This window comes from Amborella trichopoda, chromosome 7 (assembly GCF_054954075.1).
Source record: "Amborella trichopoda isolate Santa Cruz 75 chromosome 7, AtrichopodaSantaCruz75HAP2 v2.0, whole genome shotgun sequence".
NCBI classification, from domain to species: Eukaryota; Viridiplantae; Streptophyta; class Magnoliopsida; order Amborellales; family Amborellaceae; genus Amborella; species Amborella trichopoda.
This window is the reverse complement of record NC_142342.1, coordinates 26,472,313-26,486,952: the sequence shown is the minus strand read 5'-3', so window position 1 is coordinate 26,486,952 and position 14,640 is coordinate 26,472,313. Positions and strand designations below refer to the sequence as shown.

General features: G+C 45.0%; 1 protein-coding gene across 1 annotated transcript; it reads right to left on the bottom strand.

The window, feature by feature from the left end:
* Positions 1-2,199: 2,199 nt before the first annotated feature.
* On the bottom strand, positions 2,200-14,385 carry LOC148781307 (uncharacterized). Its single transcript, XM_088871044.1, has 9 exons — positions 14,175-14,385; positions 5,646-6,151; positions 4,912-5,225; positions 4,674-4,818; positions 4,323-4,551; positions 4,026-4,249; positions 3,726-3,851; positions 3,412-3,539; positions 2,200-2,758 (listed from the first exon to the last, which is right to left on the bottom strand). The coding sequence occupies exons 1-9, from the start codon at positions 14,383-14,385 to the stop codon at positions 2,200-2,202; spliced, it is 2,442 nt and encodes an 813-aa protein (XP_088727170.1).
* Between the last annotated feature and the right edge of the window lie 255 nt (positions 14,386-14,640).

The window sequence follows — 14,640 nt, the reverse complement described above, 5'->3', positions numbered from 1 at the left end:
GCCTATAAATCGTGCCCCTCCTCACCCTCAATTTTGTCTCCCTCTCTTTCCCTCAAACTTTCTCTCTCTAGAGCTTAGTGTGAGCCTTGTGCTGCTGCCGTTAGGAGACTACTGACAGGAGCAAGAGGTGACCTACGCGTGGAGGCTTCGGAGCGTTGTAACCTTAGGTAAGTGGACTTAGTGGTGTGCCACCCTTAAGGCTTCCATGGAGTGATGGAGTACGAAGGATAGGAAAAATGATAGATTAAGATGCATGAACGTAAAATGTATGGAAAATAAAAAATGAGTATTCATCTATTGCCAATGAACCAAGAATATTTATAAAAGTAATCCCCTTGCCAAACTTGCTAACTTGACTTGTAAAATGGTGTGTATCATTGTGGTAACGTGTTAATACTTGTGGGAAGGAAAATTTTCCAGAAACTCTGGCTCTTGCTCTGAGCCTCTCGCTGGCCAAATGGTGCCCAAATGGGCCCAAACTGGTTTTGAATGAGAGATATACGTGCTCACTTCAAGTTTTCTTTATATGCCATATTGAAATATAGTTTAGATTGAAAGATGTGAACTAAAATGTTGAGACATGTCACTGTTCGTAATTGCTGTAAATTCCAGCAACTATGACTTACTTTGGGCCAAGCCTTTGCCCTAGCAAAAGCCTTCCGAACGCCCTTAAATTACACCATTGGAAAGGCCTGTGAATGGGCTCTAATGTGCATGTCTTGAGATTTCTGAAACTCCCTATAAATTTTGAGTTATGCCTCAAGATGCATTATGACATCACTGCTGAAAGTTTTCCAGCAAATATAACTTGTAAGGGGCCAAGCCTTTGATCTAACAAATGAGGCCCGATTTCCTTGATGAGTGAAGCATTTAACTGTCCCATTTAGCTATTAATTGCAACATCGAATTTTTCTTGATAAGTGAAAAGTGGGAACGATATATGACAACTGATATGCTTGTGCCATAAGATTATGTGAATGATGCTTCGCCACAATAAGCTATGTGAAAAAGTGATATGGCAATATCAATGTGATAACTTCATGATGAAAGCTTCATGATAAGTTCCAAATTGCCAATAATGATAACCATGTGTAAGTACTCCATACTAGCTTATGTGATGGGTGCCTTGTGCTAATGTCATATGGTTATAATGAGAATGTGATTTATTTGTTATAAAGCATTGAATTGGCATGAATGAATTGAATGCTCGAGTAAGAGATGAGGCCTTAATGATGACCACTATGCAATGGGATACCCATTGGTAGTGAACATTGTTCTATTATATCAATGTGAGAATGGCCATTGTTCATGGATACTGGCCACCACGATATGGGTCACCCATCGGTAGTGGAGACTGATGCATTGAGACAGTAATGCCGGCATGTTCTCTAACCTGCACAATGATAGGAACTGGTTAGGGGAGAAAAGAGGGTCATTCCCTGTGATTCATGAGATGAGATATGTGATTGATTGATGCCTGGCAAAGTAAGGGCCTATCGAACCCCAATGCGTGTTGGGAACTGTGTGCGTGAGTTGAAGGTATTACGAAGCAGATTACCCCACTTGTCATTACCCTCCCTCCTATGGAATGGTATAAGTCCTAAGCAACGAGATTGACTTGGCCTGATGGATAGGGCTTCTACTTGAAGGAGTAGGTGGATTAGGGAGTGAGTGTGTAAGGAATGAATTGTGTAAGTGATTTCCTATAACTGTAATGACTGCATGATGATTGCAACTTGGATATCATGTCTATAATTGATGCATTGATATGTTGATTACGGCATAGGACCATTGTTCTACAACTTGCTATGTCTAAATAAATTGTTTAGACTCATTACAATGCATAACACTAGATCTTCTTACTGAGCTTCCAAGCTCATCCCACTTTTTTTTTTTCCTCCTTGTAGATTGAGAGTGGCAGGTTCAGAGTTGATAGTGCAGGTTGCAGTTAAGGATCAAGGTGGCCCTTCTAAGGAGGAGTTTTATATCTTGTAGGTAGTTGGGCTCTCAACTCTGACAGTACTAGTTTCTTTAAACTATGTAACCTTGGGTCCTGGAGCCCTGAACTCTATTGTACTATTTTGTAATGATGAATTTGCTAAGTTTTACATTTTTAAGGCTTGTGAGCATCTACTCTCATTAGTTTGGTTGATTATTGAGAATAAGGTGTTGAGTCTGCTCCTACTCGAGTAACAAACGCTACTTTGGGATCACGAACCGTGCCCAGTACCCCTCCGTCATCAGAGGTAAGGTGGTCGGGGGCGGGGTCGTAACACTATTAATCAAACAAATGGGGTACTTATCCCTGATCTCATCTTCCTGCTCCCAAGTCGACTCATCCCTGGAATGATATTGTAGCAACACTCGAACCCGAGGGATCTCCTTGTTACACAACATCTGCACCCTTCTATCCAATATCTCAATTGGTCGCTCGACGAAGGTTAGGTCTTCTCTTATTGGAATCGGTTTATGTATCAGAACATGTGATGGGTCGGGCTGATACTTCCTCAATAGAGATATATGAAAGACATAGTGGATGTTTGTCAACTCTGGTGGTTGAGCAAGTCGATAAGCCACACTTCCCACTTTTTCCAAAATCTCAAAAGGTCCAATATAGCATGGGCACAACTTTCCTTTCTTACCAAATCTCATAACGCTCTTAGTTCGTGACACCTTAAAAAGTACCCGATCACCCAACTCAAACTCAAGATCTCGTCTTCGGTTATCAGCATAACTCTTCTGCTGACTCTGAGTTGTTCTGATAGTTTCACGCATCAAAGTAATATTTTCTAAGGTCACTTGAACAATTTATGGCCCTAAAAGCCTCCTTTCACCAATCTCATCTCAACAGATAGGTGAGCTGCACTTCCTCTCATACAGGGCTTCAAAAGGTGCCACCTGAATACTAGCTTGGAAGCTGTTGTTGTAGGCAAATTCTATCAAGGGTAAATGATCATCCCAACTTCCCTTAAAATCAAAGACACAAGCCCTTAACATACCTTCCATGGTGTACATGGTTCTCTCTTATTGTCCATCAGTCTGGGGGTGAAAGGCAGTGCTAAAAGTAAGTCTTGTCCCCAAGGCTGACTGCAAATTAGCCCAAAATCTAGAGGTAAATCTAGTGTCCCTGTCGGACATGATGATGACTGGTATTCCATGCAACCTCACTATTTCCTTAATGTATAACTGGGCAAGTCTATCCAAGGTATAGGTCGTGCGGATCGGTAAGAAGGGGGCAGCTTTGATCAGCCGGTCCACAATGACCCAAATACTATCATGCTTAGAACTCGTTCTCAGCAAACCAGAGACGAAGTCCATAGCAATGTGCTCCCATTTCCATTTCAGCACAATCCGACGGGTTTCTGATGCTTTGTTTTTACTTGTTGGCATGTCAAGCACTTAGAAACAAACAGTGTTATTTCCCTTCTCATGTCATTCCATCTGAAAGTTTTCTTCAAGTCTTGATACATCTTAGTACTCTCAGGATGTATAGAATAACGGGAGTTGTGAGCTTTTGCTATGATAGCTCTCTTCACATCCTAATCATTTGGAATACATTCCAGATTTTTGAATCTTAACAAGTCATCAGTACTTACAGAGAAATCATCTTTTTTCCTTAGTTTCATCTCTCCCAAAATTTTCATGAGTTGGGGATCCTTCTTTTGCTCCATCTGGATCTGTTGAAAGAGCTGGGGCTCTACCCTTATGCAAGTAGTCATACTTACCCCATCACTAAGGAGTAGAGCTGAGTGCCATTCCACTGCATCCTCTAACAATCTCATCTCTCGAACCATTAAATGTGCCAGTGATATTATGGGCCTTCGATCCAAGGCATTTGTTACCACATTAGTCTGGCTCAAGTGGTAATTGATGGGACAATCATAATCATTCAACAAGTTCATCCATCTCCTTTGCCTCATGTTCAACTCCTTCTGGGAAAATAGTTACTTGAGGCTCTTATGATATGTAAACACCTTACATTGAGCTCTATAGAGGTAGTGTCTCTAGATTTTCAATGCAAATACCATAGCCGCAAGCTCCAAATCATGGGTTGGGTCATTTTGTTCATCTGGCTTTAACTGCCTGGAAGCATAGGCAATGGCCTTCCCTCGCTGCATAAGTACACATACGAGCCCTTTATGAGAAGCGTCGGTGTAAACCACAAAATCCTCATTCCCTTCTGGTAAGGTCAGTATCAGAGTTGTAGTCAATCTCTTCTTTAGCTCATAAAAACTTCTCTCACAGTCATCTGACCACACAAACTTCACATTCTAAAGGGAGTGTTATCTTTGAAAATCCTTCCACAAAGCGTCTATAATAACCTGTTAAGCCCAAAAAACTACGGACTTCTAACACATTTGTTGGTTTTCCCCACTTGAGTATGACTTCAATCTTATAAGGGTCAACCGCGACCCCATCTCTAGAAACAACGTGCCCAAGCAAGGCCACACTAGGGAGCCAAAACTCACTCTTGCTCAACTTAACATACAGCTTCTCTGACTTCAGAGTCTGAAGGACTACTCTCAGATGTTGTTCATGCTCTTCTAGGTTCTTTGAATACACCAAAATATCATTTATAATGACCACGACAAAATTGTCCAGAAAGGGTCTGAAAATCTTACTCATCGGGTCCATGAAAATAGCTAGGGAAATAGTCAGCCCAAACAACATACCAAAAGCACATAGTGGCCATACCAGGTTCTGAATGCAGTCTTGGGGACATCTCCCTCCTTGACCCGCAGTTGATGATAGCCTGATTGGAGATCAATCTTAGAGAATAATTGGGCCCCTTGAAGTTGGTCAAAGAAGTCGTCAATCCTAGGCAGGGGGTATTTGTTCATTACTGTTATTTGATTCAACTACCTATAGTCTATACAAATTCTCATGGACCCATCTTTCTTTTTCACAAACAGAACTGGCGCACCCCAAGGTGATATACTGGGTCGGATGAACCCCTTCTCCAACAACTCCTGTAATTGCTCTTTCAGCTCCTTCAATTCTGCTGGGGCCATTCTATAAGGGGTTTTAAAGATGGGAGCAGTACCAGGGACCACATCTATCTCAAACTCTATCTCCCTAACGGGAGGCAAAGAATTCAACTCCTCAGGAAAAACTTTTGGGTATTCACTTACCACTGATATCTCCACTAACTTGGACTGAACATCTTGATTATTGACTACATAGGCTAAGTATCCAACACATATTTTGGCCAAAATACGGGAAGCCTGAAAGGGCTGAAATAAGGTGTAGAGGAGAAACATCTTTGATACCCACAAAGTGCAACTCAGGTGGGCTAGAGTGCCTAAGGTAACAATCTTATCATGACAATCAACAATGGCATAGTGTGTAGACAACCAATCCATGCCCAAGTAATATCAATATCCTGAATATCTAGAAGTATCAAGTCTATGAGCAAGACACAACCCTCAAGAAAAACCCCACATTGTTTATATACCATATCATTTTCCATAGAATCCCCCATCGGTTTGCATTCCTTTAAAGTTCAATCAAGAAATGAAGGGCTCAACATTTATGTAACATGCAAAGTGAGGGACAACAAAAGAAATAGAAGAACCGGGGCCTATCACAATTCTTGCTTCTCTACCACAAACAGAGAGCGTACCTCAGATCAGTGAGGTAGACACCTTAGCCTCTTGCTCTGTGAGTGCAAACACTCGACCTTGCGTATTTGGTCGGTTTTTTGGCCTCTTCACAAGGCAGTCCTTGACTAGGTGGCCAAGCTTGCCACATCTAAAACACATTGTCATCTTCTTGTGGAACTCAGTCGTAGAGTGATTATACATGCCACAGTATGAGCAGATCAGGCGTCGATTCTCCCTCACATCGCCTGGGAAGGTCTCTTGGATTTTTAGGTTGCTTTGATTAGCCTTTCCCTTAAAGTCTCTTCCAGGAGGAGGCCGATTCTTCCTCCCGAAACTCCCAAATGGTGTAGACCTTGTTCTTCCTTCCTTCCTTATCCGGAATTCTTGGTAGTCTTTCTCAATCTTCATCGCAAGGTCCACTAACGGGGAGAATGACTTAAGATTGACTGACAGTATTCTACCTCGAATGTCTGGCCTGAGGCCCCTCTCAAACTTGCTCACCTTACGCGCCTCTGTATTGATGATATGTGGAGCGTAGGGGGATAGCTCTGCAAATTTAGTCACATATTGTTGTATTGATAACCTCTCTTATTGTAGCTCAATGAATTCCACCTATTTTCTTTCTCGAACTGAATCGGGAAAGTACTTCTCTAAATGCTACTAGAAAACTTTCCTAGGTAGCCTCAGTTCGTGCCTCTTCCCAGGATTTCCTCACCGAACTCCACTAGTGCGTGGTGTCCCCTTCTAACATAAAGGTCCCCAATCTAACCTTCTTTTCAACAGAACAATGCAACACTTCAACTATTTTCTTTACTTGCCTCCGCCATATTTGAGCTTTTTCCACTCCTCCGTGACCCAAGAATCCAGCAGGGGCAAGTCTCCTAAACTTCTCAATCAACCCACTTTCATCTTGGTCTAGAGTGGAGGCAGCCGGGGTTGACATTCAATCTTTCATAATTTGGGTCATGGCCCTGAGCATCCTAAAGAACTCTCCGAAGGCTTCCGTATTCCCATTGCTTGAGCTGGAATTGTTAGTACGAGTCCTTGTCATCTCAACCTATACCAAGAACACCCAGACATTAGTTACTAACTTATTCAAAACCATTCTATGCACACTCCTAAGACATTCTAGACTAAGAGTCCTAACCTGGCTGCTCTGATACCATAAATTGTCACAACCCCGTCCCCTGACTCCCTGCCGTACTTACCAAAGGGCAGCTGGGTGCGGGCCCATGATTAGAGGTACCAAATGCCACTCAGGTGGGAGTGTGCTCAGCGCATTTGAAAAGAAGAAAATCAGAGCAAACCACGAAAGAAAGCAAAAACTCTCAACAGAACCATAACAAAAGGCTGGATAAATTAAAACCAAAAGTTGAATACAATATCTAGAAAATTACAAATTGTCCAAGGCACCAAAGGCCCAACAACAAAATAAAAGTCTTCACAACAAAACAACTATATGGCCAACTGCCATCAACCACCTACAATCAAAAGGAAGCCTTCTCATCAAGTGCGGGTCTTCGCCATCTATCACGACCACCAACCGTCCGCCTTCAACCCACTAGCTGTCACTCTACATTCAAGGAAATCAATGGAATGAGCTATGAAGCCCAATAAGTAAATCAAAGCCTCAATTATTCCTGCCTAAACACATTATTTATAGCCATCCCCATGGTTCATGCAGGTTTTGGAAATAGGAAAAATCATGTATCACAATTGTACTAGTAATGCGTTGAAAGTAATTTCTTTCAATGGTGGAGCAATCGCAAATTAGACATCTGACATCACATGCGTTGATAGTTTACCAAATCTTTACATTAACATAGCAGATCAAGAAGTTCAGGCAGACACAAATATAATATACATGCAATCCTAATGTCGCCTACTCCCAAAGTAGAGGCCTCATTCATCAGGCCAAGCAGATTTCATTGTTTAAGACTGTTGGAAGACATTTTTCATCATCATGGGTCCCCGATGAGGAATAAAAGGGAGAAGTCGGTCAATAAAGCCTAACAAATAGTGGGAATTTTGATAGTCTCATAATGTCCCCAAAACTGATCTAGATCTTCATTAGCACTTCAAAAGGCCACCTTCCAAGTTTCGTCACAATCCGAAATGTCTAAGGCAGTGCAGACCAAGAAACAATTTCGAAAAAATCAGCGTCTAACACCCTGAAATGGACCCTATAACTAGAATTATATTTTCAATTTGTCAAATTTCTGTGGGACCATTTCTATTGGATCCGTTATGGTTGAAAACCCCCAGGGATCAAATTTTCTCTTAAACGGACATTTCAGGTTATAGGCAAAAGTTCGAAACAGGAGGAGCCGCACAGTATTCCCATGCTACCACCCTGCAACTAAACTCCTTCAAAGGGGCAGTCATGAACAATGAATTTTGACTCTCATATCTCACCTGTCTCAAGCCAGATCATGCTCAAATTTTTTTAACATATTCGTCTCGCGAACCCGATCGATGAGAAACTAGTTGTAGTGTGCGCGTAGCGTCCATAGCTATCACTGGTCCGAACCCCGTACATGATGAGCGGTCGGATTCCACACACGAAACCGATGAAGTGACTACAAATTTCATCACCGGATGTCTAGATTCTGACCAAAACTCCAACATTGCAAAATTCTCTCCCGGGCACGAAATCGAGCTGTGCTCATTACCACGAGATCATGACGGCATGCTCGGTGTGATCCAGTGAAGAAATCACAAAAAAAATCAAAGAATGAGCACACTATCGATCCGAAGTTTCAAGATTCATCCAAATTTTAAGTCGCATGATCGTGGCTTAAAAACACGATCCATGGCTCAAAGTTTGTATCAAATCGATCGTCATGCCGATCTCTACAAGAAAACAATCATCTTTTGATCAAACGGGCACCAGAGCATCCATGTAAGATCACATACGTTCTAGGGTAGCAGCAGGGACTATTCTTAAGAAGGGGAAAATTAGTCATTTGCATCCTATTTTTCTATTTCTTTAAATTCAGTTAAATCTTAATTTTCAGCAATTAGTTTAATTTTGATCAATCCACCCATGTTTGGGCACAACTCTATATATATCACGTACTACTGTTGTACGCAGCCCCTTGGCCAAAGAGAATTTTTGCTTCCTAAAATTCCCAATCCTTCTTATTGTTAGGTCATGTTGGAGAGAGAGAGGTAGGAGAGAGAAACATTTGAATGGTACCCTTAGGCTCAAGGTAAATATTTCTCTCTCTTCTTTTCTTCTTTTCTTCTTTTCTTCTCTTCTTCTCTTTCTTCTCTTCTTCTCTGTCTTCTTCTCTCTCTTCTTCTCTTTCTTCTTCTTCTTCTTCGTCTGAACTTCTCTCAGAGGCCATGCACGATAGTGGTAGTGTCGTGCATGCCTCTTTCTTTCTTTCCCCCTCCTGTGGCTTCATAGGTCAGGCATGGCGATGGCAGCGCCATGTGCGAGTTGCTTTCTCTTCCTCTTCATTCGTCTCTACCTCTCCGCAAGAAGCACGAAAAGCGATGCCTATTTCCGCCCGCAGGGGTCCTCCCTTGTTGTGCGCCTATCGCAGAGGACGATGCCTATCACAGTGAGTGAAGGGTCGCGACCACACCTATCACCGTCTGCAAGCTCCTTTCGTGCGCTCGGCACCTATCACCATCTGTGAGCATCCTTCGCGCGCTCTGTTCCTATCATCATCTGTGAGTTTCCTTCGTGCGCTCGGTGCCTATTGCCATCCGCAAGCCTCTTTCGTGAGCTTAGTGCGCATCGCAGTCCACAGGTTTTTCTTGCATTCCACACTCATCGTCATGTGCCTTAGCAGAAACTATCACCGTGCACTTCACAAATGGCTATCGTAGCATGCTTCACAAGAGGCTATCGCTGCCCGCAAAGGGGTGTGTTGCCTTCTCGTGTTGCCAAAGGTGATTCTTAACACCGCATGTAGTTCACTGCTCACCCTCCAGCTGTGAGCAGTAGTGTCTAGCATCGTCCAAGGGTCATGACACTGCTACTGCACGGCTATGAATAGCGATGCATAAATGTCGTTGGTACCCCGCCACTTCACCATCTCGTGCTTCCTCCTCATTCTCTTCTCTTCTCACTTGACTCTGGGTAGACTCGGCTTAGCATTGTCATAAAGGTCTGGCTGTCGAGCGGTATTGCTGTCGTGCTGGTCCTGAGTACAATGCCCATCTTGCTGCCACACTAGATTAAGACAGTCATATCGGCCTCGATTTCGAGTAGTATTATTGTCGTGCTGGTCCTGAGTACAATGCCCATCTTGCTGCCACACCAGATTAAGACAGTCATATCGGCCTCGGTTTTGAGTAGTATTATTGTCGTGCTGGTCTTGAGTTCCATGCCTGTCTTACTACCACTCCGAGTCGGTCATTGTACTAGTCCAGCTATTATGCTAGTCTTCTTCCCTTACCAAGCTCTCTTCTCTTTTCTACCTTCATTTGAACCTTCCACTTCATCACCCTCACATATGAATGTGCATTGCCCTACGACAAAGGTGGGTCCTTCTACCTACTTGTCCTACAAGTTAACCACGATAATGTTGTGTAGAAAACAAGGAGATTGCAGGTCAAGGGAGGCTATTTCGAACCAATTGAAGTGACTGGGGGGCTTTCCATCGTGATCTAAGAGGGCGCCGGCGAGAGTCAGCCTGAGTAAGTCACAGACCCAGGTGAGGTTGGTCTGTACCTCACGTTAAAATTCCTCTCTCACTAGTTGGACACCTGCCCTTGTTCTATGAACGAGGTTCCCAAGAGAGTGATCTCAAGTCCCGAGTTTTCCCAACCCGAGATACGTGTCACCCAATCATTAGATCTGGGGAGGCGAGAACAAAGTACCTACCCAGCTTGGCTACTCTACTGGGGAATTATTACCCCTTCGTTGGTTTGCTCTTGTTTGATCAGTATCAACTTTTACTTTCTGCACTACATTCTATGACACCTAGGTTATTCAACCTGTTCATCCGAGTTGGGGATTTTCTCATCCCCACACTCGTGATTATCTTAGGGAAGCGAACTACTCAAGCTTCCTTCGCTACACTCCTTATGAGTCAAGACTCACAGTCCGGCTCCCAGGTTCTTTCCTGGATTAGTGCGAGAAGAGACTTAATGGTCCCTAACTCCTTGTTTCCTCACCCTGGGAGACCTTCCACCAAGGCCCCTTGCATTGGTAGCACATCTGCTACCACACACAGTATGCACCCTGCTACTGGCAAGTGCCTTGCCGGTCATATTGTTGAGGTACACCGGAAGGCTGCCCTATCTACTTTTGCAAAAGGAAAACAGGTTGCCATCACTCCTGAGGTTCGCCATAAGGCAACCCCCCATACTCCTTCACCACCCCGAACCTCTATACCTAGAGACTCGACATATAGAGGCAAAGATCCTGGGGTCTCCACCCCTCGCACACACCTAAAGGCTCGTGGTCCATCCACTAAAGCCACACCTCGGGGAACCTTTCATGCTGCCTTGAGCTCGCGTTTAAGGCTAGGCCTTCTCGTACCGAACCCTGCACGCATCATGCAACTGCAACCCACAGCTCGGGGCAGCGCCAGTTCTGCGCCAGCTCCAGTACACAAGGGTCGATCACTTTGTCCTCCCTCTCAACACACACAGCTTCACCCTGTGAGAGATAAGTTCCCAACAGGTCCCTCACAGACACAAGCTCATTGGTCTCGACCTCCTAAGGTCGAACCAACTGACTGAGCTTGGGCTGATCCCCAAGTCACCCGGATGGCTAACCTTAAAGTTGCAGATGCATCAACTTTGCAGGTTCCTCCCTTATCCCGACTCAGGCGGAGCCTTGAACCAGTTCCTTCTTCTGTCACTCTTCCTTCACCAAGAAAGCAACTCAAGACATGGTACTCAAAGGTTTTCCCTAAGAGTACGATCTTGAGTCAGCCGCCTCAGGACAAGTATGCACCCGAGCCTCATAAGGGAATTCGGGGCAATGGTCGGATGTCATACAAAAGCCTACAGCCTCCAAGGTAGCAATCTAGAATGCCCTCTATCCTTGGACCCCATTCTCTACTCCAGCTAATGGACACGGCCCTCTCATACTCCAAAAAGGTGGGGCAGTCCAAATCTTAGGCTCGGTTCTGGAGTGAAGTTCATAGCAGCCTTAGAATTAAGTAGAAGAGAGGCCTGTAAATATTGACTAGAGAGGCCCCTAAGGCAGTTGAGGTTACCACTCTTAGTGACCTCCTACCACACAATTCCTTCTTCCCTCTGCAAATCTTAGAACCTGAGCAAGTCCAGGAATATTGATATGTGGTTACTGCCAAGAAGTTATAACCCCAAGATCGTCAAGAATCGCTCCTCACACGATCGACGTACAATGCTCGAGTCCAGTCGGGGCATGCTGATCCCCTGTAGACCAACTTGCTAACACAACTCGCCAGCCTAGGTAGCTCACTACTCCACCTAACTGTGAACCTCTAAAAGAAATGGTCAGTGTCATGGTGATCAACGAGCTAGATGATGCTCAAGAAGAGCAGATGAATAGGTTCGAGGTAATGATGTAGTCCATCCTTGAAAAGATGGATCACCTAGAAGCCTCCAGGTCCCCTTCTTCTCACCATGAGACCGATCCCCTATTTGGTGAAGACACGGTTCCCCGGAAAACTACCCCACCGATCTCCCAAGACAGCTCTGCTTCCCGCATGGTTTCGCAAGCTGATATAGATGCCATGGTGACCCACAGTCTCAAGAACATGGTCTCGAGCATGCAAGAGGTGCCGCTTTACCAAAAGTCGTACCCCCGTACATCGATCAGGTGTCGTTTCCTCCAAACTACCAAAAAAGGAAGCTTCCTCTGTCCAACAGCACTACATCCCCTCACCAGCATACTGCTCACTTCTAAGTGGCTTGTCGAGAGATGGTAACTGATGGGCGACTCCTCCTCCGTCAGTTCACCGAGACTTTTGAAGGACCATCCTTCCAGTGGTATGCTCGGCTGCCTCCAAACTCGGTACACATGGCAAAAAATGGAACAGTTGTTTTACCAATGCTTCTACGAAGTCCAAAGAAATGTGAAAACCATCGAGCTTCTCACTTTGAATCAAGACCCTGGTGAGTCAGTTGACAAGTTCATCGCCCGATGGAGAGAGTTGGCAACATTTCATGCCACTCCCATGACTAAAAAAGAAGCAATTGAGACCTGCATACGAAATATGCTACCCGAGATGGCCTTGCATGTTAAGGCCTCCAATCCACCCTCCATGTTAGAGATCATCTCTAAATCAATTCGTATAGAAGGTCTGTCCAAGAACCATGGTGGATCTCGTCAGCAACCCTCTAGGTCAAATTCCTGCTCCAACAAGTGGGGCAACCAGAAAAAAGCGGTGATTAGTGCGGCTGTCATCGTGACTGACACTAAGAATGCCAACCCTCAAACCTTGTACCTCTCCAAGGCACAGAAGCCTCAGGCTAGGGCCAAGCAGCAGTCCTACAACAGGGTCCCGCCCCCTAAGAATATAAATCGAAATGACTTCTCGATCCAGCACCAGAACAAGGTGTACCCCTTCGAGAAGGAGTGGGTTTCGACTCTGCTTCGGTTACTGCTAGAGCATAACACGATCCAGCTGCTAGAGGTCAAAACCCTAGAGCTGGCTGGGCAGGAGACACATGAGAGGTACTGTGCCTATCACCAAGGTGTAGGCCACCCCACTCACGACTGTTATATGCTTAAAGACATTATCGAAACCCTCAATAACAAGGGTCAGATAAAGCTCGAAGACTTAAAGAAAGCATTTGGGGCAACTGAGGATGCCCACATAGTGACAATCCAAGAGGATGGCGAAGCACCCTCTATCCTCCGTGCACTATTCTTCATAATGGTCGAAGAAGGACTCATCACGTCAAAGCTGACAAGGTAGCCCAAGTTCCTGCCCCCTGAAACTGAGAACCTCTAGTGCTCTTATCACCTGATACGAAGCCATGACCTGAGCGAATGCACTGGCTGCCATGAGTTCTTGGCAGAGAAGATGTAGCAATACCAAGAAGTTCATGGTAACCCAGAAAGACACCACCAAGTCCCTCTTCCACCAATGTAAGAAGAACTCCCAACACAAGCTCAAGGAAGCGCTGAGCCAGATCCTCTGCAAGCCCTCTTCAAGGCAATGCTCCAACAAGGTCTCGTCATGCCCAGGCCCATCAGGCAGCCGAAGCGTCTTACCTAAGGTACGGAAAACCTCTGGGGCCCATATCACCAAGTATGGGGCCACGAGTTAAAAGAATGCTCTAGGGTTGAAGCTATAGTCGTGGAGAAAGTCTAGAAAGGCCACATTGTTTATGCTGTCCTCCCAAAATTCTTCGAAGCCATCGCTCCAGTTCAAGAGGAAACTCCACTACAGGCCCCCTATGAGCATACACTGGACCCTTTAGAGCCCCCGACTTCTCAGCCCTAGGAAGTCTACCATGGGCGAAGTAGGCTCAAGTCCCTGAAGCACTACGCAGTCCACCAAGCTAGGACTACTCACCAGCCCGATAGGGCAGACAAAACACCTCCTCAAGGATCCAAAAGGAGACGAGAACCTAGGTCGGCCCACCGAAGGAACCATATCCCTCAGTTACCGATCGAGGAAGAATTTCTCAAGCCTCTTCCCCCACTGCCGACCTTGCGGGACTTCATTCCAGGTGCAGCTCGCCTTATCCCATCTTCCGGCCATGTGGACATCCCTGAGTCATCAACTGCTCGGGAATCGTCCAACACGGGCGACGACTCTAAAAGCACCCCCCCAACAGTCAAAGCCGGGGCAAGACCTAAAATACCCTCTGCACACATTCAATTCTTCCGATGACATAAAAAGCTGCCCAAAACATTCTAACTCCTTTTCTTCTTCTTCTCCTCCCTCCTCTTGTGTTTCTTCCACAAGTACAGCTCGGCAATGCCCAGACTTTGACATTCTAAATAGAGAACTCGACAAGCATCTTGTCCTTTGCTTCCCAAGTCGCAGTCTCCTTCTCTAACTTGTCAAGATTTTGCATCAACTGTAATATCTTCGCTTCATGGTCATCACCTTGTTGTGGCGGGTGACGG

Excerpts from the sequence above, each read along its gene's own strand:
- LOC148781307 (XM_088871044.1), bottom strand. The coding sequence starts at position 14,385 with ATGTGTGCAGAGGGTATTTTAGGTCTTGCCCCGGCTTTGACTGTTGGG. Across the intron at positions 4,819-4,911 it reads CCTTGGGGTGCGCCAGTTCT|GATTGACGACTTCTTTGACC; the intron begins GTTTGTGAAAAA and ends CCCCCTGCCTAG. Across the intron at positions 3,540-3,725 it reads CTCTACTCCTTAGTGATGGG|GATGTGAAGAGAGCTATCAT; the intron begins GTAAGTATGACT and ends CCAAATGATTAG.